This window comes from Pelophylax lessonae (genome assembly GCF_965119305.1).
Source record: "Pelophylax lessonae genome assembly, chromosome: 2".
In the NCBI taxonomy this organism is placed as follows: Eukaryota; Metazoa; Chordata; class Amphibia; order Anura; family Ranidae; genus Pelophylax; species Pelophylax lessonae.
The window spans coordinates 562,557,801-562,583,199 of NC_138769.1; the positions used below are offsets into that span (position 1 = coordinate 562,557,801).

Sequence of the window (25,399 nt, forward strand, 5' to 3'; positions counted from 1 at the left end):
TGGAAGTCAGCAAAGCTTCACTACGCTCACTAAGCTAAGGGAAAATTCCTCCTGTAGAAAGTGAACATTTCCTTGCAAAGTGAACAGCCTATGTGCCTTTAGTAAATCAACCACATGGGCTTGTGACTCTCTTGTTGTCGTCAAAGATCTACCATCTTTCACAGCCAATGATTGACTAGTCTTATCTGAATGTTGACTGCCCCAAGCACCCCCTCTCCCCGACAATAATCTTGTGCTTCACCATTGTGGTTGGCTTTGAATGCCTAGAGTTGCAGGCAGGTAAAGAACACACCATTGTTATTGGCAGGTTAGGTAACAGAATCACAGGGTGTGGGGGTGCATAATATGTTGACTTTGAGAGATCCAAGTATGTCTACAACCTAAGAAATTATTTTATAGACAAACAATTGATGTAAATGTAATGAAGTACAGATCCTTTGCACTTGAAAGTGGAAAACCATTTTAAGACAAATTTAGACTCTCAAGTGAAGATCGCACAGACTGATCTAACCATGCACAACAAATTCCTTTAAATAATATTGGATATTTAATATGCCCCTGTATTTAGGCAATGCATATATTGCTTTGAGGAAGGAGAGTTAGAGAGTCACACAATATTCTTGGCTTCAATTAGTAAAAGTTCCAATGAATTCTGAAAGCATGTTGTCTACAATGGTCATTGCCTACTTTTCCCTCCCACCTACTTGGCAGGATTTCTTTTTTTTTTTCATTCTCCAAGGCAGGTGCTTTTAATAACGCCTAACAAAATTAGCATTATATGTAATTTTTACCTTTCAGCCGGATGTGGAACTATGTCGATGCAGTTGTTTATCCCAGGTCCTACACACCTGTCACACAGAAAGAGATGCCAATGTCATATACAGAACCAATACAGAAATATTATCACGTAGAAGGATAACTCTAGTCAGCCTTTTTGGCCAGAATAAATGCTCTAAAACAAGTCATAAAGGTAGAATACTATTACTCTAAATAGAATATTATGGTTTGTGCAAAGGAGCATTGGGGGGATTCCTCATAATCCTAATTTTTCCATAATAAAAAAGTTTTATCGTTTTAATTTGTGATCCATGAATTGATGATATACAATGTAAAGTAGGGGAAAGTAAAATTCCCATGTGAGATGGGTTTTGCCATTTATCATGGCAGCTGTAAATGGATATGGGTATCCAGGCATCTGGAACAGTGATTATATCTATAAGTAAAATGGCTGTCTTGGAATTTTAAAACTGGTTTTCCATTGAGGACACCAAGTGGAAACTCACCCTGCTGTACAGTTCTCATGGCAAGGCAAACAGATCTTATTTGCACTAGGGTATTTATACACTCGTCCTTTTTCCCCCATCACTCCGTGAGGACACTCAGACACACAATGTAACCCATCACGAAAGTGTGCACACTGAATGCAAGAGTCTGCACCCTGCCAGAATAAAGAATATTGCATGATACAAGGCAATGATATTAAAGAGTTATATACGGGGGGATAGTAGGGGCAATGTTCAGTACTCACTGTTCCATTACAACTTAGAGTTTCTTCCATTTTCTGACACTCTGCATGACACTGGAGGCAAAGGCCATCTTTAGCAAACTCCCTCTTATCTCTACACATAAAAACAAAGATAGATGAAGTTTAATGGGGAAGAATCAGCAAACAGTAGCAAAAAATAGACAATTAACATTATCAAGATTTACCCCTGGAAAAGGTTGCAGAATGGTACACATATGCTGTCTCGGCTAAAGTTCTTGCATGACAGGCATTGGCTGGGCCCAGGACCCCAGCATCCATTATCGGAACAAAGTGGATCGCATACTCTGTCCTCCTCAACTGTGAATAAATGAATAAATATTTCACCTACTAAAAAAATAATTATGCTTTGTTCACTTACACGTTGTTCATTAATTACACTGCTGCTTTCCTTCATTGAGTTAAAATAATTTACATTTTTAATACTAGTCTACTACAAATTTCCCCAGTAGTTTCATGCTGAACCATCCTGAACACATTAATAAAACTCATAATAAAAGAAAGCTTAAAGTGTTGGCATAGGCTAGCTAACAATTTTTATAAACATTCTTTTCCCCCCTACTTATCTTGTATACCCTATATAAAAAATATCTGTATACTTATCAATTTTTAACCACTTGCGGACCTCCCACCATACATATACGGCAGCAGGGCGGCCACTCTACACCGGATCACGTACCTAGTACGTGATCTGACACTTATGGGTCTAGGGCGCGCATGATTAGACACAGCCAAAGCTGATCTGCGGGTACTATGGACTCAATGTCACCTGCTGATCATTAGGCAGAGAGCCAGAACAGCGATCTGCCTAATGTATACAAGGCAGATCGCCGTTATGTCACTAGGGAAAGTGATCCTGTGTTCCTGTGAACATGAATCAATGCCTTTCCCTAGTAAAAGCACCTTCCACACAGTGCACAAACACTGGCTAGGCAAACAGTTAACCCTTTGATCGCCCCTGATGTTTAACCCCTTCCAAGCAAGTTTTGTTAGTACAGTGACAGTGCATGTTTTTAGCACTGATCACTGTATTAGTGTCACTGGTCCCCAAAAAGTGTCAGTTAGTGTCCCGACTGTCCGCCGCAATATCACAGTCCTGCTATAAGTTGTTGATCACTGCCATTACTTGTAAAAAATAAATAAAAATATCCAATAGTTTGTAGACACACTACCTTTTGTGCAAACCAATCTATATATGCAAATTGGGATTTTTTTTTTACCAAAAATATGTAGCAGAATACATAATGGCCTAAATTGATGAAGAAATTTGATGTTTTATAGCAGAATGTAAAAAATATTTTTTTTGTTTATAGAGGAAAAACAAAAACAGGAGAGGTGATCAAATGCAAATAAAAGAAAGCTCTTTTTAAGGGAAAAGGGACAAAAATGTTGTTTAGGTACAGCGTTGCACGACTGTGCAATTGTCAGTAACAGTAATGCAGTGCCGTATCGCAAAAAATTGTCTAGTCATGAAGGGGGGGTAAATCCTCCAGAGGGCAAGTGGATAAACCGGTCCTATCATGTGATTCAGCAGCTCTGGCTACCCTGTGTAAGGGAGAGCTCCACAAGAGCTGTGAATTCCCGGAGCCATGACGTCGCCCATAGGCTCCTATAACCCAGCCACTGTTGGCACTCCCTCCTCTCCCCTGCAGCAGCAGCTCACTGACATAGGGGAGCTGTAGCTGCTGGATCATGTGACCGGACAATATTAAAAATAGGTAAGGAGACAATTCTTTTTTTGTTTTTTTACAGTTTAGGCAGGAGGAGGGTGGAGGGAACATTTGTTAGTTAGTTAGCCTTTTCTTCCAACATCTTCTCTTTTTGGATAGAGTGGGTAAGAGTTGATTCCTCTGGTTTGTATTGCTGTCCGTAGGAGCCTTGTGAGGAGAGTTTCACTTGCTACCTATCTTGGTGACAACATTGCTACTAGGAGAAGAGGTAAAGGGAAATATCCAGCTAGTTCAAGGACATAAAAGTCTGGGCTGGGTGGGGTATAAAGTAGGGATTGACCAACATAGGCAAAGCCGATATATCGAGGGCAGATCTGCACTTTCCCCGAGGTGACCGATATTGCCGATATTTCGGGAAAGTGCTTGTACCGGAGTGATGCCTGCAGCTAGAGGCATCACCCCGGTACTGGTGTCCATAGCTGATGGTCAGCTGTCTTGTAATGACAACCGATGAGGCTGAGACCCGAGCAACCAGCCTGCATGGCCGCCGAAGTCCCGATCAAAGCCGCATTCGGCTCTGATCGGGTCTCCATGCAAAAACCAGGAGGCGATGTCATGACATCACTTCCGGGTACTGGCGCCAGATTAAAAAAATGACAGCATTCAAAACAGCCAAACTTGGCGTTTTGAATGCTTTTAAGTGCAGAGGAGGGGTTTTGGGTCTTTTAGACCCCCAGATCCCTCCATAAGAGTACCTGTCAAAGAAAAAAAAAACAAATGTACGAAAATATCGGTATGCATTGACCAAAATATCGGTATCGGTAATGAAAAACCGATATCGGTCGATCACTAGTATAAAGCTGGTCATACACATTAAAATCTTATTGTACAATTTCCTTTAGATTTACCAACGACTGTAATGTGAAGGCTGACCAGACTCTGTTGTTTGCCTCTTTAATCACCCTACCCTGATTTCAACAGAAAAAAAATTAGGTATTTTACTCGATTTAACAAAATCCACTAATCAGAGAAAGGTAAGAGAATATATTTAACATTTTTGGAAGCAAATGTTCATTTATAATTCCTTTTCAGTATATTGGTTACAATTAATATAGCACAATTGTGCAAGTCAAATAACAAAAGGCACCAAACTGATTTAATTCAATAATACAGACATGAATATAGGCAGCTCCTATGCAATCACCATAAAGAAAAATACATAGCAAAAGGAATACTTACTACAGGTAGCTGCAGCTCTGTTATTCTTCAGATCAGTGTTTTGCCGCCTGTTTGAAAATAATCGTGACCATTTTATAGTGTGGTAATAACAAAGGTTCTCATTCTCTGTAATGTAAACCTTGCCACCACTAATATCCCGTAGTGAGCGTAACCCCAGAGATGTCACATTACTGTTTTTCATTATAAGAAGAGAGACTCCTCGGCTGAAAAAAAGAGTAAAAGAAAGGTCACATACCCTGGAGAACGTACAAAAAAACTATACATACTACAAAATGAAGGCATTACAATATGAGCTAAGTCCAACCAAATTAATATTTCAGCTCTGGATGGATTTTATATTTAGGGGGAAGTTGTCAAGATTAGGATTCCTTCCTATCCTGATCTATACCTTAGGCCGGCCTTAGAGGGAGCAATTTGCTTTTACTTGATAAAACAGTGGATCAACACCAGCAGATGACCTGGCTCCCCAAATCATCACTGACTGTGGAAACTTCATACTGGACCTCATGCAACTTGGATTCTGTGCCTCTCCACTCTTCCTTCAGACTCTGAAACCTTGATTTCCAAATGAAATGCAACATTTTCCACAGTCCTTGATGATTTGGGGAGCCATGTCAACTGCTGGTGTTGGTCCACTTTATTTTTATCAAGTCCAAAGTCAGTGCAGCCCTCTATCAGGAAATTCTAGAGCACTTCATGCTTCCATCTGCTAACCAGCTTTATGGAGATGCTGATTTCTATTTCCAGCAGGACTTGGAAAATGCCCACACTGCCAAAGTACCAATACCTGGTTTAATGATCATGGTATCACTGTCACATAGGCAGCAGGAAAAAGTTCAGAAATGACTCAAACAGTCCATAATCCTTCACTCTATCTCCTGGGATGATAATGTACAAAGACGTGTTTCTTAAAAGGATCACCACCACCACCGTGCTCCAAGGGGGGAGGAGAATTGCCCACTCACCAGATGCTGTGGCCCAACCCACTTTCGTGTTTGAGCATTCAGGCTTATAATGATGGTCACTGGTCCAGAGTATCCACAACAGGAATCACACCAGCACAGTCAAAAAAAGCTCAGCAGCATATGGGGAGGAGAGAACATAATCCCAATAGCGTGATACCGTTTAAAAGGGTTTTATTAAATAAAAAATAAAACATAAGGTAACACACTCACATGTCTTGTATGTCATCAAACGCAAAAAAACAGTCACGAATAGGAGAGGGATGCCCTTCGGGAGATGATGTCCAGGCTCCACGCCGTGGACGCCACGCCTTCTGGGTAATCCGAACTCCTCTTACACAGCCTGTTTACACCGCCTGGTCACGCCCCGACGCGTTTCGTGATTTCCACTTCTTCCCCGGGGAAGAAGTGGAAATCACGAAACGCGTCGGGGAGTGACCAGGCGGTGTAACCAGGCTGTGTAAGAGGAGTTCGGATTACCCAGAAGGCGCGGCGTCCACGGCGTGGAGCCTGGACATCATCTCCCGAAGGGCATCCCTCTCCTATTCGTGACTGTTTTTTTGCGTTTGATGACATACAAGACATGTGAGTGTGTTACCTTATGTTTTATTTTTTATTTAATAAAACCCTTTTAAACGGTATCACGCTATTGGGATTATGTTCTCTCCTCCCCATATGCTGCTGAGCTTTTTTTGACTGTGCTGGTGTGATTCCTGTTGTGGATACTCTGGACCAGTGACCATCATTATAAGCCTGAATGCTCAAACACGAAAGTGGGTTGGGCCACAGCATCTGGTGAGTGGGCAATTCTCCTCCCCCCTTGGAGCACGGTGGTGGTGGTGATCCTTTTAAGAAACACGTCTTTGTACATTATCATCCCAGGAGATAAAGTGAAGGATTATGGACTGTTTGAGTCATTTCTGAACTTTTTCCTGCTGCCTATGTGACATTCATTGCATTTCAGACTTTTGTGCAGTGGGCACAGTATTTTTTTGGCACTTGCTTCTTGACAAGTTTGCGCTACTATATATATATAGGGATATTGTTGAGTATCTATCTATTATATATCTTTTTCCATATGTTTTAGTTAAGTAGCTGCATAGCCAATTTATTTATTGGTGAGTGGTCCTCATTCGAAGCGCTTGGGATAGCTTATACCTTTATTTGGTTTTCGGTGGGCATTTAAGCTGTCATATTATATGGTATCACTGTGCTTGATTGGCCAGCAAACTCGCCTGACCTAAACCCCATAGAGAATCTGTGGGGTATTGTCAAGAGGAAGATGAGAGACACCAAACCCAACAATGCAGACGAGCTGAAGGCCACTATCAAAGAAACCTGGGCTTCCACAACACCTCAGCAGTGCCAAAGGCTGGTCGCCTCCATGCCATGCTGCATTGATGCAGTAATTCATGCAAAAGAAGCCCCGACTAAGTATTGAGTGCATACTATACTGTACATGGACAAAATGGACTGGAGCAACAGGACTCAGAGGACTCAAAAATCGCTGACTCCCGCGGTCAGACACGGATCCTTCCGGAGCACATCAGTCCCTCCTCGCCCAGGCATTGGACCAACTGATCCTTTGAGGATTATTCACCATGTTTTTGCTTTCTGAATCTTGTGAGTACCCAGTATGGTAAATGTTCAATAAATACCGAGTCATACTGCACTTAGAGTGGCGCTTTTTTTCTTTTCCAGTATACTGTACATGGAAATGCTTTTCAGTAAGTCAACATTTCTGTATTAAAAAAACTTTTTTCTTTGGTCTTATGTAATATTCTAATTTTCTTAGATACTGAATTTTGTGTTGTCACTAGATGCAACCCATAATCATCAAAATTAAAAGAAAGAAATGCTTGAAATATATCATTCAGTGTGTAAAACATCTATATAAAATATATGAGTTTCACTCTTTGTATTGAATCACTGAAATAAATTAACCACTTGCCAACCGCCGCCCAACTATATACGGCGGCGGTCAGCCCCTCCCAGGCAAAGTGACGTACCTGTACGTCACTAGCCTGGGAGCCAATAGGGGGCGAGCGCGCGCCACCTGAGGCGTGCTCCCGCCCCCGCTCCTACCCTAAGAAGCCCGCGCGTGTGACCGGCGGACCCGATGTCCGCCGGTCACTCGCGATCGTCGGGTGGAGAGGGAGAAAGGCAGGCGGCTAATGTAAACAAAGCCGCCTGTCATTCTTCCCTGTGTAAAAGCACAGATCATACGGTCCTGCTATGTAGGACCGTTGATCTGTGCTGTTACACACACAGCCACATCCAATCACAGTTAGAAGCACGCCCCTAGGGACACACTTAACCCCTCCCTCTCCAATAAAGTTAACCCCTTCCCTGCCAGTGTTATTTTTACAGTAACAGTGCATATGTATAGCACTGATTACTGTAGTAATGTCACTGGTAACCCCAAAAGTGTCAAAAATGTCAGTCAAGGGTCCGATCTGTCCGCCGCAATGTCGCAGTCCCGCAAAAAAAAATCGCAGATCGCCGCCATTACTCGTTAAAAAAACAATAAAAATGACAAAAATCTTTCCCTTAGTTAGTAAATGCAATAACTTTTGCGCAAACCAATCAAAATACGCTTTTTGCAATTTTTTTTACCAAACATATATAGCAGAAAACAAATTGGCCTAAAATGTTAAAACATTTTTATTTTTACATTTTTTTTGGGGGGGGGGGGGTTTCATATAAAAAAAATTTGAAAAATATTGTTATTTTTGCAAAATTGTTGGGGCTATGTAAGTACCAGTAATAAAATAGAAAAATAAATATATTCTCATAACACAAACACATACGACACTCACTTGTAAAGAGTTCGACCTCCTATGGTTGTAAGACTGGAGAAGACACTGAAGTCACTCATATGCTTTGGCCAGCATTGGATATTTAAGTATCCTAAGAAGAGAGACAGGTAATCATTATTTTTATTATATGATATATTTGGTACTACCTTTACATACTACATCCACTCATCTCAGTATTTCAATGTTGGTCCTCCTACCTGTAATCTCTTGCACTGTTCTGAAAATATTCAATTTGTTGGGATCCAAAGCTGGGATATTCAACCACTCATCCCTAAAATGATATAATACTATGTTACAGAATCTCAAACATCAGAATTATTGGTTGGTACAGTTACTATGGTATGGGAAGCTTCAGTTTCAAACTTATGTTTGATTAAAATCTGATTAAAATGCATATAAATAAAAAAAAAATGCAAGAAATTGTGCTTTAATTTAAAAAGCTGGTGCAAGTAAATATAAAACAGCTTACAATATGCGGCATTTGGGGAATAGCTCTCATTCTCTGACCTGTGCTGGAGCAAATACAGCTAAAAGTTAACGGGCTGCTATAGACAATGCTCCCATTTTTCTTTTCGCTATTTGAATACCCGTCTATCACTACAGATGGAAGACATAAAAGGAAAAAACTGGAACTCCTATTTCCCAATGTAACCTATCAGATCCATGTTCCCTGAAATGTGTTAAAGGGAGAATCTGACTGGTTGCTATGTACAAGAATTGCTCATCCATTACTTCTGTGCATGATGTCCTCATCTCACATGAAAGTGAGGATTCCAGGTTGGCGGAAACTATTCCACAATACATTATGGCTTATTAGCAATCTACATATACTGTGAATAAACAGCGTACAGCCCCACCTTTACCTCATTTACTAGATTTTTGTACACTGCCTTAATCATGTTCAATCTAGGTTACTCGATTATTGTCAGCTTTGCCAGTGGTGTAGTCATGTGACAGTGATTCATAATCACTACTGAGGCTGCCCACACATGGGCAGATCCTGTCTTTTGTGCCAGTTTTGCTACACATTTGGGTGGCCAGATTAGTCAGATCCTGTTGGATCTTTGAGGTCAAACTGAAGGTCAAGACTAAGATGAGGTTGGACATGGTGGTCTGTTGATGCCTCCTCCACCCACAATAGGCATATTGAATTCTTTTAGCATTTAAAATGCAGCTAGAAAATTGAGATTCTGATAAAGGTCCTTGATAGAATGAATTGAAGCAATATCTGAATAATTACATCACAGACAAAATCTCAATAAATTGCATTGTTAGCTCCTAAAAACAACTAAATATTAGCTGACAGGGAAAATACATGTGACATTTCTGAACAGGAAGCACACAGAGAGTACAACTGTTCTATATATTTGTTAGTTATTATTATACAGTATTGCACACATTTGCTATACTTTTTAGTTCTTATCATTGAACTTTGTTAAATTATTGAACCCAAAGGAGGACTGGACTGTGAGACCACCACAAATAAAATCTAGTATGTTTAGATGGGGGGGGGGGGTACTTTCCCCTTCAGACCCCCATCAGAATTGGACCCGGCAGTCAGTGACACATTCTGGGTCTTATAGCAATCAGATCCAGGTTCAGACCTGTGATCACCGTGCCTGGCACAGGGACATCTTCCAGCACTGATTTTCTTTGTAGCCCTGAAATATTATGTGACCAAATACAGAGAGCTGTAAAAGGAGGTCAGTGCTGGAAGAATGCAAAATTGTCATATGCGTTGTGCTAATTTGTTAGAGGGAACTGAATGATTTTTTGGGGGACTATGGAATGGTATTTTATTTAGGTAGTCCATATCATTTTCCCAGAGCAGCAGTTATCTTATTCAGCTTATAATGCATTTCTTTGTATAAAATTCATCCTTTATAATCCTTACCTTTTTGTTATGTATATGTAAAAAGGTGTGCTCCAATAAACCTTGGTCCCTTTCAACATGGCCACCAACCACTGGCGCACTTTGTGTGAGGTACTTTCCTTAGCCCATAGGAACTTATTATACCATGAAAAGCTTAGCTGATTTGGCTTGGTATGGGGTTTTTTAATGTCTTGGTAATCCTCGATCTCGGTAAGGAGCAGATGACGTGGCTCTTTACCCACGTGATCAGCTGTGTCCAATGACAGCTGATCACATGTAAACAAGTAAATGCCAGTTATCGGCTTTCCTCTCCTCACACTGACAGAGATCAGCGGCATTTCCTTACAGGGGAGTGCCCATCAGTGCCCTGATTATCAGTGCAGCCCTAACAGCGCCCATCAGTGTCAGTGTGCCACTCAGAGTGCCTATCAGTGATGCCAGTCAATGCCCAACAGTGCCGCAAATCAGTGCCTGTCAGTGATGCCAATCAGCGCCAAATAGGGATGCCAATCAGTGCCGCCTTTCAGTTCCCATCAGTGCCTGCTCATCAGTGCTGCCCATCAGATCAACCTATCCATGCCACCTATTAGTGCTCATACGTGCCACTTATCAATGTCCATCAGTGCTGCCTATCAGTTCTCATCAGTGCTGCATATCCGTGCCCATCAATGCTGCATATTAGTGCCTCCTCATCGGTGCCCTTCAGTGCCATCTTATCAGTGCCCATCAGTGAAGCAGAAAAATTACTTAGTTACAAAATTTTCTAACAGAAACTAAGAAAGAAAATATTATTTTTAAATTTTTTTTGTCTTTTTTCGTTTTTTTTAAATTTAATTTAATTTGGGTACATTGTTGCATGACCGTGCAATTGGCATTCAAAGTGTGAGAACGCTGAAAGCTGAAAATTGGCCTGAGCAGGAAGGGGGTGAAAGTGCCTGGTATTGAAGATGTTAAATAAGTTAATTGATCCTTGCTCAAATTGCATCTTAGGGGAATGTAGCTTGACTGCCGTATAGACGTTAACATTTAAAGTGGTAGTATACTCCACTTTTTACCTTTTACCTACAGGTAAGCCAACAATAAGGCTTACCTGTAGGTATAATTAATAACATGACGGCTCCCGCAGCGGTGATCGGGTGACCGTGTCGGGGCTTGCTTTTAAGGTAAGTATTTCGCAATGAGCTAGTATGCGATGCATACTAGCTCATTATGCCTTTCTCCTGCAGGGTTTGTTTGTTTTTTTAGGTGAGTATACAACCGCTTTAACCACTTGCCGATCGCCGCAAGTAGATTTACTGCGGCGGTCAGCCCCTCACAGGCAAAGTGACGTAAATATACGTCACTAGCCTGTGAGGCTCTGGGGAGCGAGCGTGCGTCGCCGGCGGCGCGCTCCCGCGCGGTCACGGACCCCCCCGCGCGTGTGACCGGCGGACCCGATGTCCGCTGCTCACTCCGCGATCGGCGGGGGAGAGAAAGAAAGTCAGGCAGCTTGTGTAAACAAGCTACCTGTCATTCTCCCCTGTGTAGAAACACCGATCATACGGTTCTACTATGTAGGACCGTTGATCAGTGTAACTACAGCTCAACAGACAGCCAATCACAGTTAGAATCACGCCCCTAGGGACACACACAGCCCCTCCCTCTCAAATAAAGTTAACCCCTTCACTGCCAGTGTATTTTTACAGTAACAGTGCATATGTATAGCACTGATTACTGTAGAAATGTCACTGGTAACCCCAAAAGTGTCAAAAATGTCAGTCAAGGGTCCGATCTGTCCGCCGCAATGTCGGAGTACCGCAAAAAAATCGCAGATCGCCGCCATTACGCGTTAAAAAAAAACAACAAAAATTACAAAAATCTTTCCCTTTGTTAGTAAACGCAAAAACTTTTGCGCAAACCAATCAAAATACGCTTTTTGCAATTTTTTTTACCAAACATAGGTAGCATAAAACAAATTGGCCGAAAATGTTAAAAAATTTTGATTTTTACTTTTTTTTTTGGGGAATTTCATATAAAAAAATGTGAAAAATTTTGTTATTTTTGCAAAATTGACGCTCTTTTTTTGTTTATAGCGCGTGATCAAAAAATCGCACAGGTGATCAAATACCACCAAAAGAAAGCTCTGTTTGTGGGAAAAAAAGGACGTCAAATTTGTTTAGGTACAGCGTCGCGCGACCGCGCAATTGTCCGTTAAAGTCACGCAGTGCCGAATCGCAAAATACCCCCTGGTCAGGAAGGGGGTAAAATCTTCCGGGGCTTAAGTGGTTAAGCTTCTTAAAAGCGAAGGGACTGATGTCAAAGGTTGTACATGCTGAAAAGTAATGTAGAAAATGTGGTGCTGTTATATACATGAATAAATAAATGTATATCTTACCCATATAGACCAATAGTGAGGAAGTCCAGATTACCAAGGATTTTGGTGCAGTTAACAAATTTATCAATATTACTAGAATCAACTGTTTGATATTTACTACCAGGTCCTGTTCCCTCACAGGCTGTAAAACAGAAAGAGATGAATCATAGTAAACTAAATATGGAGACTGTAAAAAAAAAAAAAAGAAAGTTAAATACAAATTATATTTGAGAAAAAAAAGAAAAAATAAAAAGCTCAAAAAAACAGAATTTCCTAATGGCTAGTATGAAATGTGCTGGGAAACATTTACTACAGTGGTGATCGAAATTATATTTGAGAAAAAAAAGAAAAAATAAAAAGCTCAAAAAAACAGAATTTCCTAATGGCTAGTATGAAATGTGCTGGGAAACATTTACTACAGTGGTGATCGAAAGTTTGGGCACCCCAGGTAAAAAATGGTATTTATGTGCATAAAGAAGCCAAGGAAAGATGGAAAAATCTCCAAAAGGCATCAAATTACAGATTAGACATTCATATAATATTTCAACAAAAGTTAGATTTTATTTCTATCATTTACACTTTCAAAATAACAGAAAACAAAAAAATGGCGTCTGCAAATGTTTGGGCACCCTGCAGAGTTAATATCTTGTACTGCCCCCTTTGGCAAGTATCACAGCTTGTAAACGCTGGACAGAGGTTCTCTTCATTAAATTTTGTGCCCCTTCTTCTCCAAACGTACCTTTGCTCATTCCGGCCAAAAAGTTAAATTTTAACCTCATCGGTCTACAGAACTTGTTTCCAAAATGCATCAGGCTTGTCTATATGTTCATTTGCTAAGTTCAAACGCTGATTTTTGTGGTGAGGACGTCGAAGAGGTTTCTTCTGATGACTCTTCCATGAAGACCATATTTGTACAAGTATCTCTTTATAGTGGAATAGTGTACCACAACTCCAGTGTCTGCCAGATCTTTCTGGAGGGATCGTGCAGTCAAACGTGGGTTTTGAATTGTTTTTCTCACAATCCTGCGAGCTGTTCTGTCTGATATTTTTCTTGGTCTTCCAGATCTTGCTTTAACTTCCACTGTTCCTCATGACTGCCATTTCTTAATTACATTCCCAACAGAGGATATTGACATCTGAAAATGCTTTGCTATCTTCTTATAGCCTTCTTCAGCTTTGTGAGCGTCAACTATTTTCAGTTTCAGTTTTCTAGACAACTGCTTAGAAGATCCCATAGTGCTGATTGTTGGGGCAAGGTTATATGAGTCTGGGCATTTAAAGCCTTTGAGATTGACATCACCTGGTCTTCCCAGACGATGATTGAGAACAATCCATGACACTGGCAGGTCTCAGCCTTGCAAAGGGTGCAGTGCATGCTATAAATTCTGCAGGGTGCCCAAACTTTTGCAGACGCCATTTTTTTGTTTTCTGTAATTTTGAAAGCTTAAATGATGGAAATAAAATCTAACTTTTGTTGGCATATTATAAGAATGTTTAATCTGTAATTTGATGCATTTTGGAGATTTTTCCATCTTTCCTTGGCTTCTTTATGCATATTAATATAAATTTTTACCTGGGGTGCCCAAACTTTTGATCCCCACTGTATATTGCTCTGTGTACTGCCCTTCCCATGTGCCCTTTTTCCTAGTTTAAATTGATCTGAGTGCCTGCCCTTGTTGCTTAACACTGTGTAGTCTAGAGACATACTAATAGGCTTACCTTTTAAAAATAGAAAATGCATTTTGTTTTTTAATTCGTAATTGTTAGAGTTCCTTTATACAGCAGTACAATAAAACCCATAATACAATTGTGGTGCAGACTTTTCATTTTACTATAAAGAAAAACTGCTTGTTTCACTAATTCTTTAAACAGCATTATAAAAACAGAAACAACCATCCAAACTGAATTTTTATGGGACAAATTTTCCTTATTAGCGATTAAAAAGCCGTTTCAGTCCTTACTGCTGGAAATAGCAATCCATAAGAATCCTTAAGGAATTGATATTTATATTAAGGTCTGTTCAAATAGTCGTAGCTCAATAATGAAATCCCTAATCATCTATTTAGAATCTAATCAAATCTTTTGAATTAATTTATTAGAATTTGCTGCCACATGATACAGTAATTTCTCATATTACAAGCACTCATGTTTGAAGTAGCTGACATTCACTAGCAGGCCGATACCAGCTTTTGAACAATATATGAAGCAAATTTTTTTCATGCATTAAATTCATATGCTTTTGCGAAGAACATTGCCATGCTTTACATATGAAAACCAATTTGATTTCAGCACTCAGCAGGCTAAGCAGTGAAGCCAAAGAAACATTATTTCTGTCTAGTTACTTTTATTGCAATTACTGTATTAAATAAGGACTGGATCCAGTGAATACCTTTAGGGCACAGGCCTGAACATGGTTCACACATCTTCACCCCATTCTTTGTAACTTCCATCTTATTGCTGGGACAAGCGCGAACACAAGAATTCTGATCCACCACAAAGTTATCTAGGGTAAGCAAAAGGCACATATCAGCAAAACAAGTATCGAATATAAATACAGAAAAATAAAATTTGAATATAGCTAATACAAGGAAATATACACAGAAACACTCTAATCATTTAAAAATTATTATTTTTTTTAACCTTAATGCAATCTCTGCATTAACCTCCCTGGCGGTAAGATTCTTTCGGATTTTAGGTGCTGAAAGCGGTACCATTATTTTGCAAGTAATTCTTGAAGCGGTAGTATCCCGCTTTTTGACACTTTTACCTACAGGTAAGCCTATAATAAGGCTTACCTGTAGGTACAATTAATATCTCCTAAACCGGCACGGTTTAGGAGATATTTGCAGTGCATGCAGCCGCTCACGCGAGCGGCGCATGCGCTCTGAAGGTCCGGGGGGACCTCCAGTCTTGCCGGGAGCTTGCCGGAAAATCACTCCCGCGACGTCATCGCGGCTCTGGCCAATCACAGCGCCGGAGCCGCCGAACCCGGAAGAGACGCCGAGGGATCATGGCGGCGTCCGGAGCGATGTCCGGGGATCCGTCTTGGGGCTTCGTTCTAAGGTAAGTAATACATAATGAGCTAGTATGCGATGCATACTAGCTCATTATGCCTTTGTCTTGCAGGTTTTTTTTTTTTCGTTCTCGGGTGTACAACCGCTTTAAGAATGAGCAGCCCAAACCAACTATTTACATATGATTTTTTTTTACTGTGCGTTCTTCTTAACCGCCTGTCCGCTCTCATCCGATCCGATCCCTGAACGGATGGAAAAATAGGATTTCCATCCATCCAGATTTCACGGACAGGATTGGATACGGATGGCAGCGGGTGTCAGCGGAGGTGTCTCCGCTGACATCCGCTGCCCCATAGAGCTGCATGGAGGATCCGATCAGATCCGCCTAAAAAACTGACAGGCGGATCTGATCGGATCGCCCGTGTGAAAGAGCCCTATGTGTGAATGGACACAAAGGCTAACATGGAGGGGTGTTAAAACTAGAAAAAAATGCCAGAAGCCTGTAAAAAAAAAAAAAAAAGGCGTTTTTGAGCTCAAGTGTGTACAAGGCCAAATAGGTCAAATGATTTTATAACTCTGTACGTATCAACCTGTCCTTCTACCATAAAATATACATAATATATACATCAACTCCTGTAATGCTGTAATGAAAAATACCCATACAATGTTTTACACAAGCATCCTATAGATCAGATGTCTCCAAACTATGGCCAGCAGACCAGATGTTGTCTACGCTTCTGATGGGGAGCCTAAGGTAAGGGGGGACTCTGAAGAGGACCCTGATGTATGGGGGAACTCTGAAGTGATAGGAGGCTTCTCATCTAAAAGGAAGGCTCTGATGTGCTGGGGAGGCATCTGATGTGAAGGGGGGACTTTTGATGATGGGGATGTTTGATATGAAGTTATTTCTTGGGCATGTTTATTTATTTATTTACCTCTTATTTATTAATTTATTAAACTGATTTTTTTTTTGACCTGTGAATATTTAAAAAAAAATATACAATGTGTTCCTTGTACTAAAAGGTTTGGAGCCCCCTGCTTTGCATAAACAAATATTTCCTGGATGAGTCACCTACAGTCAACTTACTTTCTCCACATCAGCTGTTGTCATTGTCAGCCATATTTTGCACTTTGCATTTCTCAATTTCCAATAAACTGCATACACAAATTGTACTTATATAGAAAACATGTCCCTGTCTATACATACGGGGGCAGTTCTTGACGCATGATCCACCATATTGGAATTTAGCATCAGGGCTGTGTTCCATCTGACCAGTCACTGGGTTGTAAATCAGCTGAGAACATTGGGGTACACAAGTTCCATTATCGTTAAAGTTGCGACAAGCCTGTAAGAAAAAAAAGTTACACGTAAGGGACATATTTGGTTGGACTCAGGAGGCCCCGGCTGAAATTCAGTGTAAAGTACTTACAAAGCACTGAGTGTTTAAGGATCCAGTGCAGCCCCCAGCACACTCATCATGGCAGCATTCTGTGGGGGCCTGTCCATAGCAACGGCCATTGCACTGCTGCGCACAAATGGTCTTTGTCACTGCAGAAAGAAAGAATATAGAAGATTGCTAATATATAAAATAATCAGAAAATTCTGCTTAACACAAATCCTGAAAATTCAGCATAACAATATACCTGCATAGGTAATACTGCCAGATCTGGGACTAATTTACAAATCGATCTATCTTTAATTTAACACAGTATAACAATGACTGGACAAGCACTACATTTTACAATCAAGAGTTAAAGCGGTATTAACCGCATAAAAAACGTTGCCTCCCCCTCCTCCTACCTATACTGCATACCGCTTGGAAAAGAGAGCAGCATAAATACCTGACATGACCCAGAAGCAGAGGTTCCCGTGTCAGGGAGCACTTGACAACAGTTCTGAATTCACAGAGCCGTGACGTCACGTGCCAGCTTCCATTGCCCCTCTGTTGTGGGTGCTCCCTCCCATCTCCTGCAGCAGTTGCTTACTGACACAGGGGAGCTGCTGCTTCTGGATCACCCAATTTGAATTAAAAAAAAAAAAGCATTTATAATCTATTTTATAAAAAAGTATGCAGCATAGGTAGGAGGAGGCAGGAAGCAACATTTTCCAGCAGACCTATATTAGCCTATACTTCAACTTTAAATGTGGTGGCTGCCTTAGTTTTTTTTTTTTTAGGCATCACTAATCTACTAACAGACATATTAGCCTGGATGTCACACCACTTCCTGAAACTCAATCTATCCAAAACTGAGCTCATAATATTTCCTTCCCCACGTGCCCCTTCCCCTGACTTCTCCATCAAAATCAACAGCTCAACTACCAACCTGTCCCCACATGCCAAGGTTCTAGGTGTAATTCTGGACTCTGAACTTTCCTTTCGGCCCCGTACCCAATCACTGTCCAAAGCTTGCTGCCTCAAACTCTGCAACGTCTCCAAGATACGCCACTTCCTTTCCAAAGACACCATAAAGTTTCTAATTCACATCCTGGTCATCTCCCACCTAGACTACTACAACTCCCTCCTCATTGGCTTACCTTTACATAGGCTATTGCCCCTTCAGTCATGAATGCTGCTGCCAGATTCATCCACCTTACCAATCATTCCGTGTCTGCTACCCCCCTCTATGCCAATCCCTCCACTGGCTTCCATTCAAGATACTAGCAACAACTTACAAAGTCATCCAAACCTCAGCCCCCAGCTACATCACTAACCTAGTTTTAAAATACAAACCTACTCATTCTCTTCGATCCTCCCAAGACCTCCTGCTCTCTAGTTATTTTGTCACCTCCTCCCATGCTCATCCCTGGGACTTCTCCAGAGCCTCTCCCATCCTCTGGAACTCCCTACCCTAATCTCTCTGACTATCTCCTACTATGTCCACTTTTAAAGGATCCCTAAAAACTCATCTCTTCAGAGAAGCCTATTCGGCCCCCACCTAACAATTGTAAGCTCTAACGAGCAGGGCTCCCTGATTCCTACTGTATTCAAATGTATTGTAAATGTACTGTATGTTGTAAAGCGCTGCTTAAACTGTTGGCACTATATAAATCCTGTATAATAATAACTATTTTCCTCTGGTGACTTAGCCTGTAACACAGGTCCTATTTTAGGGTGGTTCTTCTATCTATGAAGGAAAAATGGAGTCAGCCTTCGACAGCAAAACTGTCTGGGGGTAGTGTTAAAGACTAGCAGTTTTCGGGAACATTTATTTATGTGACTATCAAGTTTTTCTTCTTGGAATAACTTGAATTAAATTAATAAAAGCTAAACATTGTAAGCACCCCTGTCAATGTTGAATGGTTTACTCGACCCTCTAACTGCCATTTTTGCCACACAGCTTGGTCTGTTAAAGGAGTTTGAAAAATAACAGTAGGGAACAGGTAAAAACAACTAAGTTACAGACTCAGAGGGATTCAGAAAAAAAATACTGTTGAGTATATCCTTCATATTGAAAATAAGCTGCATGCCTGACAGACTGCATCACATATATATATTTTGTATTTTGCCTTTAGTACTACTTTAAACAATGACAAGACCTACCAAATAAAAACAGTAAAACGGGCGCTATCCTAGGTCTTGCTATGTGGTAATACCTCTACTTTTTTAACTTATTTGGGTTTTATCAGAGAGGGGTAAAATGTAGGACCTCTGAGAGGTTTTTATTACTGTCTGTGCTTTCCTTAAGGCTACGTTCACATCTTGGCGTTGCTATTAACAGGCGTTTTTAGGCGTTTTTTCAGGCGTTTTTATGGGCGTTTTTCAGGCGTTTTACAGGCGTTTCATAGGTGTTTTTACAGGTGTTTTTGTGCAGGCGTTTTTAGGTTGACTAGTAACCAATGGAAAAAATAAAAATGCCTGTAATCTGCCCAAAAAGAAGCTCATGTACTTTTTTGAGCGTTGGGCGTTTCGCTTAAAACGTTAAAATGCTCAGATTTGAACAGGGGCCGTTGAAATGAATAGGATTTGTCTTGTTGGGCGTTTTTTGAGCTGATCCTAGAGCAGAAAAACTCCCCAAAAACGCCCCAAAACGCCTAAATGTGAACTTAGCCTTAGCCTCCCTGGACCCTCATACTGAAACTTCACATTTCTCAAGCATGCACTTTCTTGGCTTCATAAATTCATCCCATCCTTTAGAAATCACCTGCATACCTGTAAAAGAGCACTTCATATTTGGCTTTGAGAATTCTACTGTAACACAAAGATCCTTATAGTTTACAGCAATCCTGCCCTACTAGTATAAAATGAATACTGACATTATTATCGCTTTCTTTGCCAATAAAGTTTTGAGATGAAAAGTAAGACACCAAGTACTCACATTTCTGGCAGTCTCCCTCTTCTGCACTCCAACACTTTCCATTACAGCCAGCATGGCAAGGCTTACCTGCATTCACAAAGAAAAAGAATGATCAATGATTATTGTGAATCCAAAATTCATTTTAATTTGTAATGAAAATGCTATACAAAGTCATCCACAACTCTGCCCCTAGCTACGTCATCAACCGCAGCAGACATCGCTCAAATTGTCCTCTCTGCTCCTCCCAAGACATCTTGCTCTGTAGCTCCCATGTTACCTCCTCCCATGCTCACCTCCAGAACTTCTCCTATCCTCTGGAAGTCCCTACCACAGTATGTTAGATTATCTCCTTCCCTGTCAGCCTTAAGGCAATTCTTAAAAACATTTTTTTTCTTAATAAATGTTATGGTCACACTGGTAAACATGTGTCTTGAAATTCTTCATCAGTATTGTCCCTTAAAAAACAGAGGTGCGACAGGAACAAAAAGATTAAAGATTAAAAAATAGGTTATGTACAAAAGACGAATCCATTAATATCTTCTGTGATCAGTCATACCACTTTCAAAAATTTGAATCCATTCAAACTACAACAAATTTGTGACTATACAGTAAAACGCTAAAACTTTATATTAGGGGACATATTTTATAATGGACTGCAATTGCTTCCAGTATAACTATGATGTAGGAATCAGCTTTTGCCAGGTTAGTATGAGCAGGCTAATTAACTCAAAGAGGGAAGCTAAGCTATGCGCACCCCCCCCCCCCACTGCCACATTTGGCACTTTTTGGGGAGGGGGGAAGGGGTACCTGTTTTTGACAGGTACCCCCTCCCACTTCCTGGTAAGACTGCTGCACTGCGATCTCCATCATGTCCGGCCTCTCCTTATTCCCATGGCACACACCTGAACAAAATGTTTTTGTAAAATATTTAGCTCCCTGCCCTACATTTCATTTTTGGCTCTGCTGTATAGTGAAATAGTAATCTTGTTTCCTAGGTCTGCTCAGGTCTCCCTAAGCTTGGTGGTTGTTAACTCCTCCTCTGGAAGAGAATAGGGTAAGAGGGTCAGCCACTGAAGTTATGAATATTTATTTGTTTTCAGTCAATCCCTGGTAGTGGCACCCAGAAGGTGGCTAGGTGATTGGCTAAAGAAATCCTGATTGAAAGATACTTCCTGGAGGGCATCATCCTATGGAAACTGACCTAAAGAAGGATCCTTTTATCACAGGTGAATGTTGCATGGAAGCTGGTGGGCGACAGCTGTCCTTGGACATTGTGAGTAGGACACTTGCTTAAGACTCCAGGTGTGCATGTGCGTTTAGGTGCTGAATGCCAGAAGTTGCTGTAAGAACTGGGGCTGCCCATAAAGAGTCCCAGATTACCAAGCTCTCCCCTATACCTCCAACAAAGGCTGCTGCTAGAGGATTTGTGATTTAGAGACTGTCCTCCTATATCTGTTTTGCGTTATGGACTATCTTGCACCCCTTCCCACTCTCCTGTTGATTGCTACAATAAATTCACAAAATATAACCCCTTGACTGAGGCTGTGTGTCGATGTGCTTGGGGTCCAGTGTTGGGCCTGGCAGACTCTGAACTGGTGAGGGAGACCTGGGTTATGTTCAGCGGGGTGAGCGCTACAAATGTATTTGCAATGTTAATTCTTTATCTTCTACTGATATCAATTTCTGCTGAAGAATTGACTCCTGTCACTAGGCCTGGCTGCAGAGTGGTCTGGGGTGATATTCAGAAAAACACCACTCAAGATCCACCTATTCAGTTTCATCAATGACATATTCTATAAATGTATTGTTGCTGTGGAACAATTTGAGATGGAGGTGTGCTGGTGATTGCTCTCAACTAAAGCCCCGTACACACGCACAGATTGTTGGCCGTAAATTGTCGGCCAACGTCCGATCTGCCGATTGTAGGCTTGTTAGTATGATTCTTCCGACAACCAACTGCGAATTTTCGGCCGAAAAAAATCTGGTGTGCATGCTATAAAATTTTTGTTGGCCAACAAAGAACGGCCGATTGTTCCTCAGTCAGTACAGATTTCGGCAGACAAAAATCAGATGAGCAAGACTGGGCATGCTAAGAGAAGAAAAAACACAGGGAAAGTCAACCAGCACATGACATCACTTCTGAAGTTGGATTTTGTTGGCCAACAAAAGTCCAGTGCAAGTCTAGAGCACATTTCAACCAACAAACAACACTGGACAAAAGACGGCCGATCGGTTGGCCAACAATCTGTGCGTGTGCACGGGGCTTAACTCATTAGTGCTTTGCCCACAATAGTCAAAGACAGTCCCCTGCTGCCCTGCATTTGCTGTCACTATGGGAACTGCAAGTGATTTGCAATGCAAACCCTAGAAATTAATACAGAAATACATTTTACAACATAACTGGGCATAAATAAAATATATAACTTCATCCTATTTTGGCTGCAGATCAGCTTTAAAAGAGCTGGTTCCAGCGACATTTCACTACTGTGATAACATTTATGAATGCTAAAAAAATAACTTCATCTTATAAAGTGTTTACTTAAATGCAGAGGTATGGCTGTTGTCTTGAAATAGGATAAGAGATGGCAGAAGTTGTGCAAAGGCAAGGTTTACTTTGGCTCTCTGGTGGCATGAGCTAATATTTGCTAAAAGGGTTTGTGGAGCTGAACTGTACGGCACCTGAAATTAGTTTGTGACCGTCACCACACATATATACGGAGTTACAGATAAACATAGATGAACAAAGTGACACCCGTGTCAGAACCACTAATAACTGTTGTCTGCATCAAGAATCCTGAGTAAGACAAGCAGGTGTAATCAGTAAGTTAAACAAGCCCAGGTACAATGAAAAGCACCTGTAGCAAACAATTGTATTGGAATGTCTTTCAGTTAAAACCCGAATAAAACCGGTCATATAAGAGTATAGTTCATTTACTATTTCATAAGCAAAGACCAAGTTGCAAAGTACAGAATTTAAAGGTAACTAATCAGAATTTAATGTTTAATGGCCTGACTACGTTGAAAATCTGGTTTCTATATCTGAGTACCACTGCTATTTCCAGTCACATATTCAATAAATTAATTTTTCAGTTCAGTTATTCTAGTTAAATGAACTATGTTTTTATACTTGGGCTGCCACATACCATCTAAGAGTTAAAATCAGGTTTGAGTGGATGATGAGAGTATATTTATTCTTTTCACAAATCCTTTGGCAAGCTCCTATATATTGTTTGCATTGTTTTCAGATGTGGATTTGGCTTCATGGCTGAAATTGCCCTTTGAATAAAGACATATACATTATGCCATTCTGCAGTATCTGATGTTATTTTGTAGATTGATTTGGATTCCTTAAGGTTTAGAGAGAATTCATAGAAGACCGCCCTGTGATATAGGTGGCATGCCATCAGGGCCGGTGCTAGACTATTTTAAGCCCTAGGCAAGACCAGCTACTTGCGCCCCCCCAAAAAAAAAAAAAAAAGGGAAGGGGGTTAAATACTCCTCTATGTCATACCCAGTGACCCTGATCCGATGGTTCCTCCATGTTATGCTTTCATACCCAGTGACCCCCCCATATTCCTCCATGTCACACTCGGGGACCCTAATGTCCCTCCGTGTCACACTCAGGGACTTTGATGTTTTTCCATGTCACACCCTTGGACCCCAATATTCCTCCATGTCATGCTGTCATACCCACTGACCCTGATGTTCCTCCATGTCACACCCAGGGACCCCCGTGTTCCTCCATGTCATGCTGTCATACTCAGTGACCCCAATGTTCCTCTATGTCAGACCCTGATGTTTTTCCATGTCACAGTTGGGGACCCTGATGTTCCTCCATGTCACACCTGGGGACCCTGATGTTCCTCCGTGTCACACTTGGGGACCCCAATCCCCCATAGCACACCCAGGGACCCCAATTCCTCATGGCACACCTGGTGACCCCGAACTCCTGTTTCACCCGGTGACCCCTATCCTCCATGTCACACCTGGTGACTCTGATTCCCCATGGCACACCTGGTGACCCCGATTCCCTTTCATACCAGGGATGCTCCATGTAACACCCAGGGACCCCGATCCCCTGTTCTGGGCACACTAACTGGGCGGTATGAAGAGAGTGGCCCCCACTCTGCCCTTCTTCACAGTGATCCTGCTGATTCCTTCTCCCAGGACGTTCCTCTCCTGGACCACAGTGCTCACCACAGCTCCAACCGGCTCCTGGTGGGGTGAAAAGCAGCAGTCAGAGCGCTCCGCATTTCCTTAATCACCAACCTGCTCAGACCATTCCAGTGCCTCGTCGCTTCTGCCCCAGTAAAGGTTCCGCCCTCCAGTGCCGAGCTCCGGCTCAGGTTCAGCTCTCCTCCGCTCCCTGCTTAATACCTACCCAGGGAAATGAAAAAGCTGCCTACCAGCTCAGTGCAGAGAGTCACTTCCTGCCTGGGGTTAAGGCCGTTCAGCTCACGCTGAAGAGGATCATCATGCAGGCAGCACTCTGGTGGGCTCCATTCCTGCCTCTTGGGGCCCCTCAAACAGTGGTGGAAAGCCAGGGCCTGATAGTTCCGCCACTGCCCAAGACACCTGGCATCTTTCTCTGTCCCTTCTTCCTCCCCTACCGCCACCTCTCCCCTCAGCTCACAATAATCACTCATGATGGAGAGAGAGTACCGACTCCTGGCTGCGCCCCTAGGTGGCAATGCGCCCTAGGCGGCTGCCTAGTTTGCCTAGTGGAAGCACCGGCCCTGCATGCCATATCCCTATGCCCCATAAAATGTTATGTATGATCAGAGCTGAATTAATTATAAGGTAACCTAGGCAAGTGCTTAGGTCTGGGGAATGTCCAAGGGGCCCAGCTGCAACCATCATCTCCAGTCGTGATAGCGAGTTGGCCAGCGCTGTACACCTGCCTATCACTTCACAAGACAGGATGAATTTGTAAGCAGTTAGTATTTTATTGGGTGCTCCATATCAATACAAAGGGACAGAGGTTAAAAGATAAGTTCACCTTTGGGAACATATTACATGTTCCACCTGTTTTTAGGGTAGAACATGTAACAGGTTCCCACTCCTGCAACGTCTCACCGATCCCTGGCATCTAGTGGCAGCAAGTGGGAGATCTACTCCAGCTAGCTGTTACTATTTATTTAAAAATGCAGCCGTGTGCGTTTCGGCTTGTAGTTCTCAATGAATCCCCAGGGCGCTGTTGGGTGCTCTGGTAGTTTGTGGTCTCCTCTTGTGTGTGTCTAGCTGCATGTACGAGGTACGAGCAGACAGATACACTAAGAAGTCTGCAGGAGCCCTGCATGGAAATGCTTTTCAGGCTCCTAGTGAAATAAATAAATAAATAAATAAATGCACATTTTTTTTTACCTGCAAAAAGGTGTGCTTTTTAAAAAAAAAGGTGAACTTATCCTTTAAAGTGGTCAGAGCTCCTACCATGCATAGGCCCCTATTCTGTCCTAATTCATTTCAACATAAAAATGACCTCCAGAAAGGCCTTTTCTGCGATCTTCTTGCATTTTTTTAATATTGGACATACTTTAACATAATTAAAACTTGAATTTGTCTGCAGATGTCACCAACTGTAAAAATGTCATCGCCCTTTTGCAACACGATAGACAAATATAAGGAGTGGT

At 41.6% G+C, this 25,399-nt stretch overlaps 1 protein-coding gene across 1 annotated transcript in view; it reads right to left on the bottom strand.

The window, feature by feature from the left end:
* ERBB3 (erb-b2 receptor tyrosine kinase 3) overlaps positions 1 to 25,399 on the bottom strand; it is a 155,150-nt gene that overhangs the window by 34,863 nt on the left and 94,888 nt on the right. Inside the window, exons 5-16 of the mRNA XM_082245567.1 lie at positions 19,791 to 19,856; positions 16,904 to 17,022; positions 16,681 to 16,819; positions 14,849 to 14,962; positions 12,481 to 12,601; positions 8,431 to 8,504; positions 8,234 to 8,324; positions 4,453 to 4,655; positions 1,711 to 1,843; positions 1,529 to 1,619; positions 1,284 to 1,438; positions 792 to 848 (exon numbers count right to left, since the gene is read on the bottom strand). Of these exons, the coding sequence (XP_082101693.1) occupies positions 792 to 848; positions 1,284 to 1,438; positions 1,529 to 1,619; positions 1,711 to 1,843; positions 4,453 to 4,655; positions 8,234 to 8,324; positions 8,431 to 8,504; positions 12,481 to 12,601; positions 14,849 to 14,962; positions 16,681 to 16,819; positions 16,904 to 17,022; positions 19,791 to 19,856 (1,363 nt within the window). The remainder of the gene's footprint in view (positions 1 to 791; positions 849 to 1,283; positions 1,439 to 1,528; positions 1,620 to 1,710; positions 1,844 to 4,452; positions 4,656 to 8,233; positions 8,325 to 8,430; positions 8,505 to 12,480; positions 12,602 to 14,848; positions 14,963 to 16,680; positions 16,820 to 16,903; positions 17,023 to 19,790; positions 19,857 to 25,399) is intronic.